The following is a 19,753-nucleotide window of genomic DNA, read 5'->3' as shown; positions in this document are numbered from 1 at the left end:
TGTGTGTGGTTTGTATTTAGTGTTTGTGTTATTACGCAGTGAGCCCAGCGCTTATAATATCTGGGGTTCTTTTTATGTGCGAAAACCACGATATGATTATGAGGCACGCCATTTGTGGAGAGCTCTGGAAATTTCGACCATATGGTGTTCTCTAACGTGCACTGACATCGCACACGGGCCTCTAGCATTTTGCCTCCATCGAAATGCGACCGCCGCGGCCGGGATCGAACCCACGACCTGGGGTTCAGCAGCCGCGCACCATAACTGTTTCACCACCACGGCGGACAAGAGCCCTGCACTGCTGCTGCTCCGCGACGATCTCGATCTCTGCAGAGGTTGGTGTGCTGCTGCACCTGGTGGCGGCGTTGACGTTACAACTCATCTAAATGGGAGCAAAGCGAGAATGACTGAAGCTGACCGAGCGCACGTGCTTATATGAAATGGGGGAAGGAGAGGAGAGTGGGTTTACAGGCTGCAGCGCGAGGGGAGGAGAGGAGAGAAGGTGACTGAACGCCTGCGTAAAGGAGGAGAGTGGGAGAAAGAATAGGCGCATGCACAGTGGAGCGCGGACGCCACTGGATCAAGCTCGCTCATAAGATGCTAATAAGAAAACAGTGGCGTTCAGCAAAATTCTATATGAGAAGGACGTCAGGTGCGAGCAAATATGAATGTGTCAAGGCGACGTGGCTTGGCACGTGTGGGGGAGTATAGAATGCTCGGTTTTCACGTCAGCGTAATGTGCTGAGCCTGCCGTTGCCGGCTTCCGCTGCCGCTGGCTGATGCGAACACTGCGCCGGACTAGCCATCCCTCCTTGTACAGCATTTCGCATTTTTCGTTATTTCTTGTTTATTCTCTTTTTCCGGCATTTCACATAAAAAATAGGGGCGCGCTATTAAATTTTCATCCTCCCTGAACGTTTCCCCGCAAATCACATTAAAATCGGATACTTTGTCTCAAAACTACAGCCCAATGAAATAGGTCAGTCTAAAAGAATCACCTTGTATTTGCATTTTTTCAATCAAGGTCCCACTGTGTTTCATGCAAGAAAAAAAAATATTCTTCTGAGAGCAGTTGAGGGCCTGACCTGTCAGTCTCTGACAAATGCGATGTAGGCCCAGCGCAAGCACTACCGATGCGAGAAGAAGCGGGTCGCCATGGAGCTGTCCAGCACGCTCACGGACCCGTCGATCATAGTGCTGGCCGACTGGCTCAAGGTACGGGGCAGCCTGAAGGGCTGGACCAAGCTGTGGTGCGTGCTCAAGCCGGGATTGCTGCTCCTCTACAAGAGCCCCAAGATCGCCAAGGTGAGGGCCGTGTGCGTGAGACCCAACTAAGATCGTTGAAATAGGGAAACTTTCCAGTAATTGAATGCGAACTTGCTTTTATGCAAGCTGTACTTTTGTGGCCTTTTTGTCTTGAACTTTAGCCATCCACTCTCTGTTGTTCTGAATGTCAGTCACAGCTTGTTGTAGCCACAATCGATTCCACTGATGCCTAACCATTATTTGTACCTGCAGTTGGCACGGTTATTCAGAATTTTCAGCTTGTTTTCACTGCAACACGAAGGCCTCCCACTGAATTCCATTTACACCTGTTATGCGTGAGCTGACGTCAACTGCGCTTCCTGTTCCTTAGCATCTTTTCTTTTTACTTTGATAGACAACCGGCGCTCTGTCGAGTGTCCCACTTGGCGCAGTTGATGTGTAGGCTGTAGCCGAGTTCAGCCTAACTGTGTTTAGCATGTCTGTGTGATTGGGGTACAAGCCCATTTATGCGGTAGTGTCACGTGCTTACTTTTGGTGATGACTGAGTTACTTTGCTGTTGCAAATTTTTTAAAGTCGTATGTGCTTGTATAAGGCTAGTGTGAACACAACATTTTTGTTCAAAGTGAACTCGAAGCGAGTGGTAATCAGTACCAAATAATTTTAAACCCATTTCGAATGGTAGCAGTACTTGAATAGTAGTAGGGTGCAATTTATAAACGGTAAAATGCGTAACGTTTTAAAATTTGCCATACTTAGCCCATATAAGCCCATATAACATTCTCTTGAGCTTAAAAACATAATAATAGAGATGCATGTAATATGCACACTTAACCTTGAAGTGTGGCTTCACGGCAGTGCGGATTTTCCTCGAGTAAGTGGTTTCATGGCATAACGGCCTTACGCTGCGGTGAAACCACCTTTTCAGGCGGGTTACTTGAGGTAAAAAACGTCTATTCGTTCGTTTCGAATACATCGAAATTTCTCAAGTTTTAAGTTCACGTCAAAGCGAATTCGAGTGCTGTAATATTTGTTCGAATATCTAGAAGCACCCGAATATTCGCTCAGGCCCAGCTTGTATTCATGTGTGATGAATTGATTAAATTACTTTTGTTGGCCACTAGTCAGTGATAGATAATATTTTGAACCTAGCTGTTCTCGTGACCAGCACTTTCATGAATAAGTTTCAGAAGGTGAGCAATATAAATCCTGTGTAAACATGGAGACTTTATGTACAGCACAACTACTTGCTACTATGCCTATTGTTGTCGGTAAGGAAAATTTTGTATTGAACATGATACTTTTGGACATTCAATCAGCATATGTGTTGCCCTACTTGTTCTTTTGGCTTGCAGAGCAGCCAGTGGGTCGGCACAGTTCTCCTGAATGCGTGTGAGCTGATAGAGCGACCTTCCAAGAAGGATGGGTTCTGCTTCAAGATCTTTCATCCACTTGAGCAATCCATCTGGGCATCACGGGTACGCTACTCGATATGTATGTTGAGCATCTGTAGAAGGATACAATGTGTAGCTTCGTGCTCCTTGTTTTTAGTAGTCACTTCATCTCTTCATGCTGTGAATGTTATATTTTTAGTTATATGCATATGTCTATATATTTCCCCATTTTATGTTTAAAGGGATACTGAACAAAAATTTGAAAAAGCTACGAAAACACTTACATTCGACTCGGACGACACGACTGTTCCTGTACGCAGCATTTATTTCACGTAATTTCGAGCAGTTGGCCGTATTTTTAGTGGATTGTGAGAGCGCGGCGGCTGCATGCCACTGCGCTTGTCGGCGGACGTGACGTCGAGTGCGCCAGCAAGAGGGGGGCAAGCAGCACGTCTCTCCTGCCCTGCCACTTCCCTTTCTCCACCTCTCCTCTCAAGAACCGAGGGTGGCTGGTGTGGCGCTGAGCCTTGTCCTCTTTTCCCCACATAGGAAACAAAATAGCGCTTATTCCTCAAAAACCGCTACAACTACCGAGCGTGTCACGAGAGCGCAAAGATGCAAGGTGCGAGTGACAGTGGTTCCACGAGCGGTCATTGCGACTCCGAGTTCGACAGGCCTCCAAAACGGATGCGCCAAATACAACCATATGCGTGTGACCGTTCTGCTGTGTCAAGCGACAGCAAGGACGACGAGCCAGATGAGCCGCCGTAGCCCAACGTGGGTCGGCAGCCGGGACCAGCAATTTATACAGTAACTCATAGTCACTATCCTCGAAGTGTTCGGAGCACAAAAAGTCACGCTTTGAAGGCACCCACGTTGGCTGCGATGGGCGCGCAGCGCGAATCCATATCCTTCGAAGCTTCGGCTCTGTTGGAAAGGTATGACAGGGCACAGCCTAGCGCAGAACAGCGTTGAGGCATTCTGCGTTGTGTCAGGTGCTTCACCATTCACATTACGTAGCAGCACACAACACAGACGGCAAATTCGTAGACGTGGGCGCAAGCTCCGCTTGAGAAAACAAATATACGGCCGAGAGCGCGGCAATGGCATCGTTGGCTGCTGGTTGAGAACACGCACGCAGAACACCTTCCCGACCGTGAAAACACGTTTTGAGAGAGACGCGCGGCAGCGGGTGGCGTCTTGCGATGTCGATTGGTAAGCGATTTTGCTGCGAGCACGGTTGGCGAGTCACTATCCACGGAGTTCTGCGTCACTTCCTCTCTAGTTCGCGGCGCGGCCGCTAGACGCGCCAATTCGCGAAAAATGCATTAAATTCATTATTTTCTGCTAGTCTCTGGCTGAAATGAAGGTTGTTTCAACAAATTTCAGCACCCAATCTTTCAATTGAGTCATTTATCTTGGCGGCGAAAATTTTGTTCAGTATCCCTTTAAATCGTATGCAGGCATCTAATTCTGAGAAATGTGCAACACAAGGGGTCGTTAAATAGTAATTCAGTTACTCTTTGTCAATTAAACTGATAAATGGTGTCAGGGGGCTTTGCACTGTAGGCAATTCCAAAATCACTTCGTTGAGGCTCTTCTGAAATTTCATTAATCAAGATTGCTGCATTAACGGAGAGTACATAATGCTTGACTGAAGAAAATGAGAAATAGTGGTTGTGTTTGGAAGTGAATGAAAATGAACTGATGGCATTATCTGGAGTAGCCTTCTATTATGAAATGGTACCTATATTAAAGAATGTATTTATCTTGCCTTCTTGGTGAGGATGACCTTGCCTAAGCAGTTGTCAACAAAGGGTACTGTAGTTAGCAATTTAGCAATCCTAGGCATGGACTTCATGACATCTGTTGACATTCAGTGAGTCTATTTTAAATAGCTTTGTAACCTGTGTAACGTGTCTGAAACATCATAAAAGCTGCAATGGGTCCCAAACTGAAAGTGATGCAAGCCTCAGCACTGAGCTAGTATCCCTTTCATGTACCATTACTTATAGATGCTGGTATATACAGGTTCTCAAAGTTGGTTTTCATAACACAATGGTTCGGAGAGTTGCTGTGCCTCTGTACGTGTCCTCTACCAAGGAAAATAAGGGAAACTCTTCAAACTTTTATTGTGCATTTATTGACAGTTAATGGCTTCCAGCACCATCTAAGGCCTTATCTCACTAATTCACGTTGTTTGTGGCCACTCGCGAGATCCTTGCGGAGACTCCAGCTGCCAAGTCAAGAAAAGCCGAAGTGCAAATGCCAGTTGCGACCACATTTGAGCCGGGTTACCGTAGTTGTAAACTTGCGAGGCCGGATAGATGGTGCCATCTGGCGGGACCGAGGTGAACCAGGCAAGCACAAAACAAAAAATGCTATTGCAGAAACATGGTGCATTCTACTTTACTGCAGGGTTAATTTCCTTGTACTAGCATAGTTCCTAATGAGTTGCCATTTTAATCTTTTGTTTTCCTCAAAAACACTAGGCGAAAACAAACGTGTATATAATTGTGGTTGCACGAAGCGTCACAGGATGTTGATACCATTGTCTGGTAAACCAGTATTACTACATCCCTTTGTGTATACTGGAATACTGTACGCACTAAAAACCTCTGTTACGGTTTTGCTGCAGTGGTGATTGAACATTATCTAAATTAAATATCGTTTAAATGCAGTTATCAACATCATTTAGTGGTTTGCACAAACGTTTTTGTTTACTCATGTGTTACGTGTGGGCACCTAAAACTTTGCTAAATACGCAATCCGGTATTTCAGTAAGATGGTACTGTTAAAAGGTATATGGACAAGCTGGAAACCTCTAATAACCAAACGAAGGCCGTGGGATTGAATCCCAGCTATGGCGGCCACATTTTCGATGGAAGCGAAAATGCTAGAGGCCCGTGTACTTAAATTTAGGTGCACCTCTAAGAACCCCAGGTGGTCGAAATTTCTGGAACCCTTCACTATGGCGCCCCTCATAATCATGTCATGGTTTTGGGACGTAAAACCCCAACAGTTATATTCTGATAACCAAAGGCATGGTCCCGAAGAGAGCAAGTATTGTTGCCAGGTGCGGTAAATGATTCCGTTTGTCGTAAAACTGCAGGGTCCCCGGAATGAGGCCATCGGTGCCCTGGTACAACCATTGCCCGTGAGCCACCTCATCTTCCGGGCACCCTCCGAGGCAGCGGGCAAGTGCTGGATGGACGCCCTGGAGCTGTCGCTTCGCTGCTCCTCACTTCTGCTGCGTTCCATGACGTCGGGACACTTGCGCAGCAACAGCGGCGGTGGAACTGGGCTGGGCAACAGCCGGGACTCCACGTTGTCCGCGGCTGGCATAGGTGCGGGCGAGGCTGAACTGTCGCACATAGCCACCTCTCCCACCACTGCCACCTCTCAGCAGCGGCACTGGAACGAGAGTGACCTCGAGAACCACTTCAAGGACCAAGGTGCGTTGGGAATCACCAAGTGCCTAGGGTATTCAGCCTGGCACCAGGTGACAGTTCAGCAATCCTTCGTATTCTTTAGCTGGAAGTATGGACTGGAAAGAAAGCAGGGAAAAGATTGATAAAACCAGAGCTGTAAAGGCACGGCCATGCTAGCAGCAAGAACGCATGCATCATGCCAAGCATATCTAAAGTGGCAGAAATCGGCAGTTTTGCGGTGTGCCACGTGCAATGGCTCGAGACTCAATTCTACAGAAAATTATGCGTTCCACGAGGGGGATGACAAATCAGGAGTGACGAGGGTGACATCACGGAGCCACGGTGACTGGGTTTCGACTGCTTTGCGCCGAGTTTTCAATTGAGACGTGCTGCAACGCAATAAAAGTGTGACTGGCAAACAGAAAATAACGCTCACTCTCGTTGTTGCCCATGCACTCCAAGAGCGCGGGAGATGCCGTTGTGCGATGCTTGCCACAGTGGCCTTCGTGGTACAGCGCTGGCACACGGCGCTTTCTTGCGTGCGACTTGATGCACACGTTTTTGTCGTTAGCATGGCCATACCTTTACAGGTGTAGCCAACGGTACAGTGTAGATTTAGGCTTGAGTGGAGAAAGAAAGAAAATTGGAAATTGTGCTAATAGACTGCAATAAATGCAGTGACACCTCATTATCACAGACAGGTATGGGGCCGTTTGTCGCCGCCCCATTTGAAATAAATTGGATGTAGGGGGTGAACTGGCTTCTGTCTTCTTGGTATGCCACATAATTTCATAAATTCTTCATGATTGAAGCCCGTTGCACCGAAAGAAAAAAAATCTATTGTAACAGTTGTCGTGACAGCTAGACAGATATGGCTGATAGTAGCTGTAAACTTTCACCACCACATAGTGCATACTCTAGTTTCCACTTCCATTCGCAGCATCGTCTCCATGTTGCTTTGCCTTCGTTTTCTTCACATAGCGTTATGTGGTGACAGGGGAAAGCATTTTTCTAAGTGTTTCTTTTGTGTTTGCAAACCACTAGTCCTTCTATGGTTATATTATGGCCAGTGAGTAGAATTTCCATCCTTAATTAGCGTGATCAATTTGTTGGCAATCATATATCAAGCTGCGTATGGCATACGCAGACCTGGGTGATGACGCCCCGACGGACGACCAGCGAGATGGCACGCAGAGTTTGCGGTCTAGCGATACAGACTCTGAGGAGGAAGAGCACCAACGACTGACGGAGGATAGTGGGGAAGTGGAGGAAATTGAGGAGGAACCAGAGACACCGTACCAGGAAGAGAGCAACGAGGAGCTTGGAGTGGTGAGGGTGCTTTGTTGATTGGGAGGGGCCACTTGGTGCACAGTGGAGCCTTACGGGGGGATGCGGGGCTAAATGTCAACTTTTGAACTGCTGCACTAATTTTGATGAAAATTTCAGGGATGGCTCTCATCTTCTTAATATTGGCAAATATTCTAATTTTCAGCACCCTAGCATGAATACAAAAAAGCCTACAGCTGTTATAATGATCAATCATGTATGCTAACTTGGGAAAACTATCATTTCAAAAATGATGAAAATGTACGAGTTATTTATCATTTTAACCCCTTAACTGTTTGGACGAGCAGAGCTCGTCCTGCCCTAACTGTCCCCAAACTGCTTTGGACGAGCAGAGCTCGTCCTAGCGGAATAGGTACTCCCCTCTAGCGTTCAGGACAAGAGGCGCTCTTTTACAGCTTAGATTGCGTGTAATCCACCAGATGGCAGCATTTACATGGCAATTTATTTTTCTCCTGCGGAAAGAGCGCGGTTTTTGTATGAAAAGATGGCTTGCGGTGGCGGTCACCCATGCATTACTGGCTCGTCAACACGAAAAAGAGGCTTTTCATTTTCGTCATATTCTTCGAGTGATGATCATTCGGATACAGATGTTTATCTTGTGTCCGGAAGTGAAGACAGCGAAGGCGGTGAATTGAGCACCTCCTCTGGTGATGATGAAAACAGCTCGGAAGCGAACATCGCGAGTGCTCGCCAGTGGATTCTGCTTGATGCGGACAATCCTCCTGTGAAGCCTCCTCGCTTTCCATTCTTGGCCATTCCAGGCAAGACTTTCAACTTGTCATTGCCAGATGACCTTATGGAATATATTCAGCAGTTTCTTCATATGTGCTTCATTTGCTCTCGGCAGCGAGGAGAAAACTGGAAAAAATTGAGAAAGGAAACTCGCTTTTGGTGCAGGAGCTGCAACAGACCCCTTTGCGTTTTCCGTGTTTTGATTTGACTAAGTATGTGGTACAAATATTTTTTGAACATCGACAAGCTGCTTTTTAGTACAATCATATTCAAAATCGGCAATAAAAAAATAGGCACTTTTGGTTGGGAAATTTTCAAAAAAATAAAGCACTTAAGGGGTTAAGTCCTCTAGAAGGTTTGTACTGCAGGATAAGGTCTGACATATTTTTATGACGTTTCTGTAAAAATGCCATCGCTCTAAAAGCGAAGATTATTTTCCTTTTGTCAATACATGTCAGACTAGCAAACTTTTTTTTTTTTGTTAGAAACTACTAAGGGATCAGAAAAGTACCTTATCTTTTTCCTGACAAAATTTCATTTAGAAACAACCTTTTAAGCAGCTTTTGTCGAATCAGTTTGGAAATGATTGTTTTTCTAAGAGGTACGTTCCCCCCCAAAAATGCAAACTGAGACAGACAGACAGACACAGAACTTTATTTGGGTCCTGAGAAACCCACTCTTTTAGAGCAACGCCGCGGGCTGCTCCCATGTGGGACCTCACCACTGCACCATGGGCTCTCTGGACAGCCCATACTTGTCTATGCTTCTTGCTGTAGTTGTCTACAGCAGGACATTGAACTTTGTGTTTGGCTTCTTGCCCGCTTTGCAGCAACATCTTGAAAGGGGCACTTCAGAGACGCTCTCCCCAGAAAATTCGCACCACCCTCGTAAAAAAGAATTTTTTTATTCTTTTCTGCTCGACAGATGACAACCAAACATGGTGAGCATGTTGTTTAATGAACCGTCCATCCACAACGACTCAAATTTGAAAATCAATATTTTTTCGAAAATCGTGTTTTTAGCCCCGCATTCCCCCTAAAGAAGCTGTTTTGTTGTCCGCACACATTCATTCCAAATAGTTTTTAACTGGTTGTGAAGTTTTCATTTTTCCCCCTTCATGGTATGTTTTGTCATGTTAGTTTAAACACGTACACATTATTTTGTTTGTATAGGTATACAGTATAACCTCATTACAACAGACCTTCATAGAGAAGAGGATTTTTGTCTGTTGTAATGGGAGTATGTAAAATCCAAGTACTGTTACAACAGACTTTCATGTAAACACTGAATGGGTCTGTTATAACCGGAGAGAATTACGAGTCACAAACATGGTCTTATTTTTAACGGGGGACCAAAAAAAAAAATGCGATTTTTGGAAAATCGCATTTTCAGTTTCTGTAGCCCATTTCTATCTGATTCCAAAATATCTTCAATGAAAACTACATAGAAGTGCTATAAAAAATTTGTTTTGCGTCTGCCAACTTGGCGAAAATTGCGGAAATATAAAAAAAAGCGTTTTTCAAAATTATAGCTCGGCAACGGCGCAACTGGGCGCCACCATTTTGGGCTCGTCGTAAAGAGCATTTCTCCGCGTTCAAGTTCTCCGTTTCAGCTGGCTCCTCCATTCAGTAACAAGCGTACAAAAAACACGTTTTGGCTGCTTCTGCGGTATTACCGCAGAAGCAGCCAAAACGTGTTAATACTCGCTTCGGGATCGTCGTCTGCTGCTTGTGCGTCGCGAGGTCGTGGCTGTCGAAAATTGCGCTACTTAGTGACGCGTTCGCACTCGTTCTGTGTTTACGGGTCGACGATAATTTGGAACGCTTTAGTTGGGCAGCTGCAAGCGGAAGCTCAATCATCAGATTGCGATAGCGCGCCGCACTCGTCGCGAACATCGCAGACGTGCGACTAATAGCGTTGACTCGTTGGACCCGCTGTTCGAGGTTCTTCTTATCAGCACTTCGAAGCTTATGACGAAGACCACCGCGGGACAACTCCTTGTACTCGCAATCGAGCATGACGCACATCGCAACCGAGCTTTCTACTAGATGTCGTGGTTAGGCCTAACTCCGTTCACGGTGCCGATGTACGAGCCAAATCCGAACTTTGCGGGCAAGAACATCGCGCTAGCGGACATTCAAAAGCGAAGAAGCCGTAATGTCCTTCGTATCAAGCAACGAATCGCATTGCCCGCTGGCTCCTCAGAACCGCGGATGGGCATTTTGCGCATCGGCAGCGGACCCCCCGGCCAAGCTCGCCGCGCAGCGACCGCGCGGAGAAGCGGTGGCAGCGGCTCGCAATTTCGCGTGTCAGCGTCCCAAACGCAACACCAAGCACGCTGCGCGCCGTTTTTTTGTCGCTACAGCTAGGCATAGCTGATCATTGACAGACCGGGGATCGGCGGCCTTTGTTCTTAAATCGGTACGTCGATATCCGCGGTGCGCTGCTCCCGTCCCGAAAGTATGCTAAGCCATAGGCGTATCTACCGGGGGGGCAAGGGGGGCGCTAGCCCCTCCACTGATAAATGTTGGGGGGGCGGAGCCCCCCCACTTTGGACAGTGGCCATTGTCGGCAGCAGACTGGGAAACTAACAAGTCAGGCAAAGTTTTACTTGAATGCAGCAATAACGTAACTTTGTAATGAAATTAGTCCTACGATTCTGCTGTGATGACCATCCTCCGTGTCTCATGACCGCGCACTGTAGGCTACCTGCGGTACGTGCTCCCTATTCCATGCTTGAGCGTCTTGCGCTCGAGCATTGCAGAAAAGGCTATCGCTCAGCAGGGGCTCTATGACATTACAGCAATCTGGCATGATTTTATTTTGTCGTGCCTGGCCTGAAATTTAAGTAACCCGTGACGCAGATATGGGTGGGAACCAGTAAACGTTTTATAGCCAGATCAAACGCTCTTCTTTTTCAGGAAATGCAGTTTCCTTGAAAACGAATAGCATCCACTGCTCCATATTCAAGCTGCTGTGAGTTGATGAGTGTGCAGAAGTGTCCAGTATTTTCGTTGTGCATAGCCAGGACAGCTAAAATAGATTCCCACTCTGGTCTCCGATTAGCCTGCTTCACTTGGCTTATGATATGGTAGCCTGCAGCGATCGTGGCGGCTTGTAACAAGGCAGTGGACTCGAGTACATTGAGAAGCCCAGCTTTCAAGTTTGCCCCGTTACTTGATCTACCTCACCAGGGAGATGATTAGCGTCCACGGTTTTCTGGACTATGAAGGCTGCCTACCTGGAAAGGATTGTGTCTGTTTCTAATAATGTTTATTTCTCTCTCTACCTCTTTGTCAGCAACGATGAGTTCACAGAGAGTTGTACACGTGCAAAAACAGATCAGCATCGTTATACTACAACTGAAAGCATCTATCATACACATATGAATCCATCTCGCCCGCTGCTATGAGCAGCCGTTGCCAATGTGATTGGCGGGGAGCCTTCTTAAATTACGTTCAGAAAGAGACCCTGTCTGGCTGTTCAGAAATAAATGAGTTATTGTTCAGCACAGTAATGTGCTGCTTGTTGTGCACACTTCATTTTAACGCCGCGATTTTTCGCAGATTTGTGACGTCGCGTAACACTTGAAGGTGATTTGATGGCACATTGAAAATTTTTGACGAATACCGAAGAACCAATGACAAACAACACACCGTATTGAAAATAGTTCATTATTATTTTTTTCGCAGCCATGCGTACATGGTAATTACGCGGTGCATCACTTACGCGTCATTTGTTGCGTCATTTTACGAGCAAGTGCTGTGAGCAAGACCCAGAAAATTTCGACCAATCATTAACAGGTAACGACCTATACGGAAGGAAACAATGCGGGGAAGTTTAACGTTATAATCGCACACATTTTTTCAAGGCAAATTTGAGCTTACACAATTTACGTAGGCTATTTACGTGGGAGGAACCGGAGGGGAGGAGTAAAGGGGCACTTCACCGCTTAACCATCCACCCCCCACCCAAGCTCGTAAAAGTAGGAGGGCAAGGAATGACACCTAGTATATAAATTCGTAGTCATTTATAATCTTATACCTATACACAGGCAGCTGAATGTGGTTTGCTAAAGTGTTAATCGACTGAACTTCGTCTTCTTCTTAAGAAAGGCTTTATATTAGAGGGTTCTAACAGTAAAAAAAATTGTCACGCGGTTTATCCTGAAGACTTCTGCAAAGTACCTTGCTTTGTCAGCCAAATGTTTTGTTTAATAAGTGAGAATTTAAGGTACTAGAGTCAAAGCAGGGTCTTCATACTTGTCGTATCTACAACGCCAAACTAAGACTGGGAGTTTGCTGAAGGAATGATATATATATATATATATATATATATATATATACTGTCACGTGGTCGTGACGTCGACGAAGGCAGCAGTCAGCACGTCAGAGATGAAACTGTTTATTTGGCCGAACTTGTGGCCGGGAAACTGAAAGTCAAACTGCAGCGATACACTGACAGCGGCGAACAGAGCGTCCACCGTCGATCGACCGACAAGCGGTGAAGCGCGTCGGCATTATACATGTGCCGTCAAATATTCCAGCGTTATCGCTGGTCGCCGCGCAAACTCTAGAATAAGCTCGAGTGTTCGCGTCTTGCGCGCAATCTTAACAAAACGATCTACAATAATCGGGAAGCTTCTCGAACAATGAGGCACGGTTTGCGCTGAGCGTTGCTGACAGTCTTTGTTGGCGAAAAGCGAATACAGCAAAATTGATAAAAAGAAACGCACATGGCAAAATATATATATATATATATATATATATATATATATATATATATATATATATATGCATATATATATACGGCGGACAGAGTGAGCGATGCCAGCCCCCCCCACTCACGAACGAGTTGGTACGCCACTGTGCTAAGCAATGTTTGAAGTCGTAAGTTAATGACCGTGGTAGAAAAGTCCGCCCTAAAGGAGTCCTGACCACCTTGCTGGCCTGAAATTTTAGTCAATTATATCCGAATGTCCGTTGTACCAGAATCCGTTCTAAACGAAGCTCAATCAATGGAACTAATACGGAGGTCGGCATAACGCCGCAAATTGTTATGTAATATCCGAATGTCTGTTGTAAACAGATCCGTTGTAACGAGGTTATACTGTATTCATTTGCAACCTCACTTACTTTGTCAGTGAAAAACCATATTTTTTTCACGTAGTACATACCATACTTACGTAATTTGCACACCCCTAAAGTATTGCCCTAGATCCTAGAAATACGGTAACTTTGCACTGTCATTTGGTTTGTCAAACAAATAAATAAGCGAAGAGACATGAGCAAGCAAACAAAAAGAGAGAAGAGGGTTTTTTAAGAAATGTGCGCAGCTTGCGCTAGTGGCGCAAGGTTGGAACGAACGGCGGGGCTAGTGTTTGATCTAGCTTCTTCCAAGCTTTGCCAGAGAGGCGAACATCACGTAACTAGTTGTTATGTAATGTTAAGTTATTTTAGTCATGTGACTTGTTACGGGACGCTACGCGATTTTCAGTCACGTGACTAGTTACGTGATTTTAGTCACAGGACTAGTTGCGTGGTGTTTAGTCACGTGACTGGTTGTTTAGTGATTATAGTCAGGTGACTAAATGTTCCGTGATTTTTAGTCACGTGACTAGATGTTATGTGATTTTAGTCACGTTACTAGTTGTTACGTGGTGTTTAGTCGCGTTGCTCGTCTTTACGTGATGTTACGCGATTTTAGTCAGGTGGCTAGATGTTATGTGATTTCAGTTGTGAGTAAATGTTACGTGTTGTTTTTGTGGTTTTTAGTCACGAGACTAGTTCTTACGTGATGTTTAGCCACGTGATTAGTTGTTACATAATTTTAGTCAGGTGTCTAGATGTTACGTGATGTTACGTGATTTTTAGTCTCGGGACTGTGACGTAATGTTACGTGATGTAGTCATGTGACAGATGTTACATAATGTTACGAGATTTTCATAGCATGACGAAATGTTGTGATTTTAGTCACGTGAATAGATGTTACGTGATGTTTAGTCACGTGACTTGTTATGTGATGTTAGATGATGTTTAGTCATGTGACGTTACGTGATTTTTAGTCTCGTGGCTACGTGTTATGTAATGGTACATAATGTTTAGTCATGTGACTAGTTGTTACGTGATGCTACATGATTTTCAGCCACATGAGTAGTTGTTAATTTTAGTCTCGTGACTAGTTGTTACGTGATGTTTTGCGATTTTTAATCATGTAACAGACTCTCCCATCATATTTACTGCATTCCACGACGGACTTATTGGCACATGTGTTGTGGGAGTGAAGCAGAAGATGAAGAAGAGGATGAAGCGAGCGTGTGCAATTCGCGAGGATAATTTCTGTTCACACTACCTGGTGAACGAAAAGCTCAAACAACTCTGCTGTTGAAAACAACATTTACTCATGTCTTTTGCGCAGTCTGTAATGCACCACAACGCGCATGTGCAAGGCAGTCTTGTGGAGATTAATGTGGTTGAGACCACGCCACTCTGTATTTTGCATACCACGTGGCATGCAAATGCCATATTTTGCTTACCACGGCCTTAGTATACTTTAGTTACTAAGTACATGCTTGCGAAATCCTCATAATTTTTGCACCCCCCTTCTCGAAGCCCTAAAATGGGAAAAGTAATGCAAATTATGTGAGTAAGCGTGGTAGTTCATGCGAGATTTTTAGGATGCTTTATATGAATAATTTTTAATTATGGAGGGTTGGTGATGGGCAGAGTGAGGTGTTCAAGAAAAGACATTTAACCTAGAAATGGAATAGAGCTCACAGAGGAAAAAGATTATGCATGCTATGGTTGCTCGCATAGGTCGGCAAACTCATTCACGAGTTGACTCACTCAGGTTCACTCGGACTCAGATCGAGCCGGGAGTCTGAGGCTGAGTGAGTCTGGGTGAATAATATTCTGGGGAGTTTTGAGTCCGAATGAGTCCGGTTGAAAAAATTTTAGTGAATACGAGTCCGAGTGAGTCCAGTTGAGGAAAATTTTGGTGAGTCTGAGTCCGAGTGAGCCCTAAGCGAAAAATATATATTTTGTGAGTGAGTCTGAGTGAGCTCCACATTTCTTGCTGACCTATGGTTGCTCGTGTTTGTTTTTTTAGGTCCGATGTACTGATTTTTATGCTCATGGCTGCTGATTTGGTAGCCTTGTACTCTTCATTTTCTCTACTGATTATATTAATACATGCAAATGCGTTATAAATATAATTTTAATTGATAGAATGCGTAGGTGCAGTCAGATAGACTGGAAATTCATTTCCTTCGTCCAATGTGCAGGCAGGCGATGCAGGTCAGACAGAAGAGGTTGCAGAGGAAAATCGCAGCCTCATCTGGGCCCTGGTGAAGCAGGTGCGGCCGGGCATGGACCTGTCCAAAGTGGTGCTGCCCACCTTCATCCTCGAGCCACGGTCTTTCCTCGACAAGCTTGCCGACTACTACTACCATGCCGACATCCTCTCCAGGTGACTGTTGTCCTCACGCTTGAATGTGTAAACAGTTCTAAAGACCAAGGCGTGAAGAGAGGCCTAGGAGGACACAGTACCGACGTGCTCAAAGTAATGCGTTGCTGGTTTAGTTGGTTTATGCTTACAGGCTTCAACAAGCTCTTCTTTGGAAGAAGACACATAAAACACACGAGACAATTGCCTGTTTTGACTTTCATCTTAATTCAGTGTTGGGAGTTTCCAAAAGCTGCAGGAACAAAAGGACGTGCCATGCAAAGTAGTGCAAACACGTGAAATAAATTTATTTCTTTTTATACTATAAGCCACCTAGGGGGAAAACATACATAGAATAGTTTTTCTATGGAGACGCGTCAAGGGATCAAGGAGGTTCAACTCGTCACGCCAGAGTACTAAGTAAAATAACATTTGCACAAGCCGGTACTGTGTCAAAGCTTTGCACAGGACAGTCTTGCGTACAGCACCGACGGTAGTGCAGACAGTCGTCACATGCCAACCTCCCGAAGCCGTTATACAAATACGAAAATAGTTTGCAATATGTTTGTTCATTATGTTGGCATTCAACTGAACTCAAACCCTGACCTTTTTAGTTTTTTTCATTAGTACTGTGCATCTATGAAAAATGTCGGAAACACTTGCGGAATAGAAAAAAACGTAAATTTTAATTGAAATAGCAACAGGATGGAAGGTATCAGGAAAATAAAAGCTGTGTCAGCATAAAGAGGTGATTCTTGCAAAATATTTGGCGGCTGTACAGGGAAAGAAGGCATGGAATTATCTGATTCAACAAAGAATGGTGATTCATTGCATGTTACCATAAACACGAGTAGATTATCTAAAAAAACTCGTTTCTTTATTCCTTATCACTGTTCTTTTCTCGTTGCTTTTGACCTGCCTTATTTGTCTTGTGTGCTGTCAAGGCGCAAACCAGCTTTCCTGAGCTAAGAAGTGTTGACACTAAACTGGTTTTGAACGCGGAGGCCCATGGCAGGTGAGTACATGATCTGATGCTGTAGCAAGCTGAGAGCATCCATTGCGTAATGACCTTTAGGTGCTTGGAAGGAGTGCAGTGCACAATAATGCAGATGCTGCTTGCTGGGGCCAGTAGTTGTAGATATGCCACAGGTAGCGCTCGACGCTTTGCGTCACTCGCTTCCTTAATCATCCTTAATCCTTCGAGGGTCAAACATTTTTGAAAAAAACATTCTCAGATGACCAAATTACTTTATCATATATTTTGAATGTGCAAAATGTGTAAACACGGGAAAAAAATTGTTAAAAAATGTTGGGAACAGTATTTTGATTTCAGCATCACTCAGAACTGCAAAGTGTTCAATAGGACTTCAGAGCGTGGTATTCCTTGAAACATGCATCTATGCACGGCACATTATCGCAGCCTGCACGAGTTGTGTTGGCACGAGTGACGAGTTGTGTTGGCACACACACAGCACCATCTCTGCATGTGGCTCCCTTGAGCAGAGTAAAGTCAGTAAACAAGGAGAGCGAGAATACCTTGTGAGCTTCGGCGATAAACGACCTACAAGCAGCGCCAGTGAAGACGGAAATCAACTTCCACTGCCCCTGCAAAAGAGTGTCGATAAAGATAAAAATCAAGTTTTGTGCGCCTCCGTTGTGATCACGTGGCGAAACCAAAACCACAAAAGGGCATAACTCATCGGCGTTGCCGCTGACTGTGCAACGCACTGAAGCTAGAAATCAGTTCTGTTTATCTCCGCAAGAAGGTAGCAGGATCATTTCAAATGCTTCTTGTAAGTCCTAGGAGGTGGCAGCACCTCCCAGTGAGCATGCATCGTCATTACGGCACGAAATTTCGAACAGAGGGCTGAAAAAATACCCGCACGGCAAAGACCTTGCGGGCCAGATAACCGCCACCGTACATGTACGGTAAAAACCCTCGAAGGGTTAATTGCTAATCAATCTCATCAATGGTTTCGCAGCTGATGTGACTGCTTGGCTTTTACAGTATCCGCGAAGAACATTAACTGTATCACTGTATTGTCATTTAAGGACTGGACTTTTTTTTTTTGCCCTTAAAATTGGGTGTCAATGCTTTTGTTTGTAGCTCACATATGAGTTTAAAAAAATAAATGTATCTTTCTTTGGAAAATATAGACATGCTTTCTACTCTTTGCGGATGATTTAGGGGAGCACTTGCTTTCAGTTTGTCATGTCATTGATTTTTACTGTCGTGCATGGGTGGAGCAGGAGCAGCTAAAGTCCGATTCACGTGAAGCATGCCATTCAGTGGTAATGCATTCCATGGACACAAGCACAGATGTTGCACCATACCTTAGGCTGCGCTGTCAAAAAGATGTACATACCAGGGTTCTCACAAGAATTGGGAATGGAATGTTAATTGATGGCATACCTGTACATTTCCAAGAGCATGTAGTGATAGAAGTGCAGAGGCAGATTCTGTCTATTGAAAGCAATGTGTGCTGCACATATCTGAACCGCAACAATTGTGTATTGTCAACCAAGCAAATAGAGTAATTGAATACAGTCGCTGACCGATTTTCCGGACTTCGCGGGGACCGCCAAATAGTCCGAAAAATCAAACAGTCCGAAAAAGTTGTTAGGACATGAAAATGAAGTTTATTTGGATTAGAGTAGCCTAAAAAAGTCTCCAGTAATGCCCTGCTTCATGATAAGCTTGTGGACGAGCAGATTTGGTTGTATTTGGACTACAATGACGTCATCAGCGTATTGACGATCCCTGCCACCGACCGTTGCGGGCGGCACAGGAAATGGTGCCATGGCACCAACAGGGATGCAACAGCTGCGCCAATTGGATGCAATTCCTTATTTTTGCGCCAAGCAGAGTCAAAACCGTGATATCTGTTGAAATTGCACCATGCTGCGCCAAAATGCCCGACCAGCTTCAAAATTTTCTCAGTTGCGCAAATTCTAGCGAGAAATGGAGGCCATGTTGGTCATCTATGGTGTGGGCATCATCATCCAATGCAGGTGCGCAGACCTTAACCCCCCCGCGAAAGAAAAGAAAAAGTCACAGTTTCACGGCAAGGGTGAAGCATTGAATGCAATAGCAACAAATGGTAATGTTATACGAAGTGAGGCTGGCAGCAAACTTTTTTGTATCTGATCTCGCGTAACTCTACAAAACGTTAGTGTAAGAGAATACGGCCGCTCCAGGGAAAGATGCACTTTCTGCACAGTGTCTTCGCATTGAGAGTGCAGCACATAGCAGGATATACGAGCCACCCGCTGATTGCTGCTGAGACAGCGTGCGCGCCAGCGATCACGACTGTGCCCTTCGAATCAAAGTTCAAAGTTGCTGCTCGAGCGACAGCACCCCCCCCCTTCCCGTGTCTTTTCATACTCGTTCAAGACGGGCGGCGCGTTTTTTCTAGCGACGGAGATGGGCTGGCTCATTTGATCTCTGCTTCAGCCACGTTTGTCGCCCCCGCTCTCGCGTGCTTTTACCCGCGGTAGAACATACGATTCGTGGGGTGATATTATCAATTTGGACTATATACGGGACATGACGGCAAAAACCCGACGAGAGTGTCCATATAATCACTATCGCAATGAAAAAGGACCGTGGTTCTCAAATTCCCTGACGCTTGTTTTTTTGCGTGCAGAACGCTTTTTAAGCCACTTTTGCCGCAGCACATTAGTGTCCTGTGGAAAAGCGTACTAAGATTTAGAAGGGGCTATTAGTACTAGCTGTCAGGGAAACAGCACATTTTGTTCCTGAATTATTAATTCGTGCACGTGCCATGTAATTACGTGTACTAGTATGATCGCTGATGTATAAAAAATTATTGGCAATCATTTGTAGCTGCTGTGTATGGCATTTCTGCGGCCTTGAGACACAATAGACAAAAGCGTATGCCAGTTTTCTTTTTTCGCCATCCCCACTTGCTACTGCTTTACAGTCTCCTGAATATTGAGGTTGCCAGGTTCGCAGGTCCACATTAGCATTTGCATTGCCTGCCAAATTATTTGACAGGCCCTGCAAATGCCAATGTGGACTTCATTGTTTGCACTGTGGGGTGGCTCAACACAGTGCTTTTATTAAGATAGCAGTGTTCACGTGCACTGTGCACGAGTTAGCTGATGTTGAATGGTTTTTA

At 45.1% G+C, this 19,753-nt stretch overlaps 1 protein-coding gene across 10 annotated transcripts in view; it reads left to right on the top strand.

Moving 5' to 3' along the window:
* The window catches only part of LOC119383578 (oxysterol-binding protein-related protein 8), a 117,813-nt gene that overhangs the window by 62,918 nt on the left and 35,142 nt on the right, over window positions 1-19,753 (top strand). For all 10 annotated transcript variants that reach the window (XM_037651818.2, XM_049412580.1, XM_037651817.2 and 7 more), the window contains 5 exons: window positions 1,114-1,305; window positions 2,620-2,742; window positions 5,771-6,113; window positions 7,237-7,418; window positions 15,451-15,635. In XM_037651818.2, the coding sequence (XP_037507746.1) occupies window positions 1,114-1,305; window positions 2,620-2,742; window positions 5,771-6,113; window positions 7,237-7,418; window positions 15,451-15,635 (1,025 nt within the window). The remainder of the gene's footprint in view (window positions 1-1,113; window positions 1,306-2,619; window positions 2,743-5,770; window positions 6,114-7,236; window positions 7,419-15,450; window positions 15,636-19,753) is intronic.

Source organism: Rhipicephalus sanguineus, chromosome 2, assembly GCF_013339695.2.
Source record: "Rhipicephalus sanguineus isolate Rsan-2018 chromosome 2, BIME_Rsan_1.4, whole genome shotgun sequence".
Taxonomy (NCBI): domain Eukaryota; kingdom Metazoa; phylum Arthropoda; class Arachnida; order Ixodida; family Ixodidae; genus Rhipicephalus; species Rhipicephalus sanguineus.
Note: the sequence above shows the minus strand (reverse complement) of the source record. Positions and strands in the feature narration are given on the sequence as shown.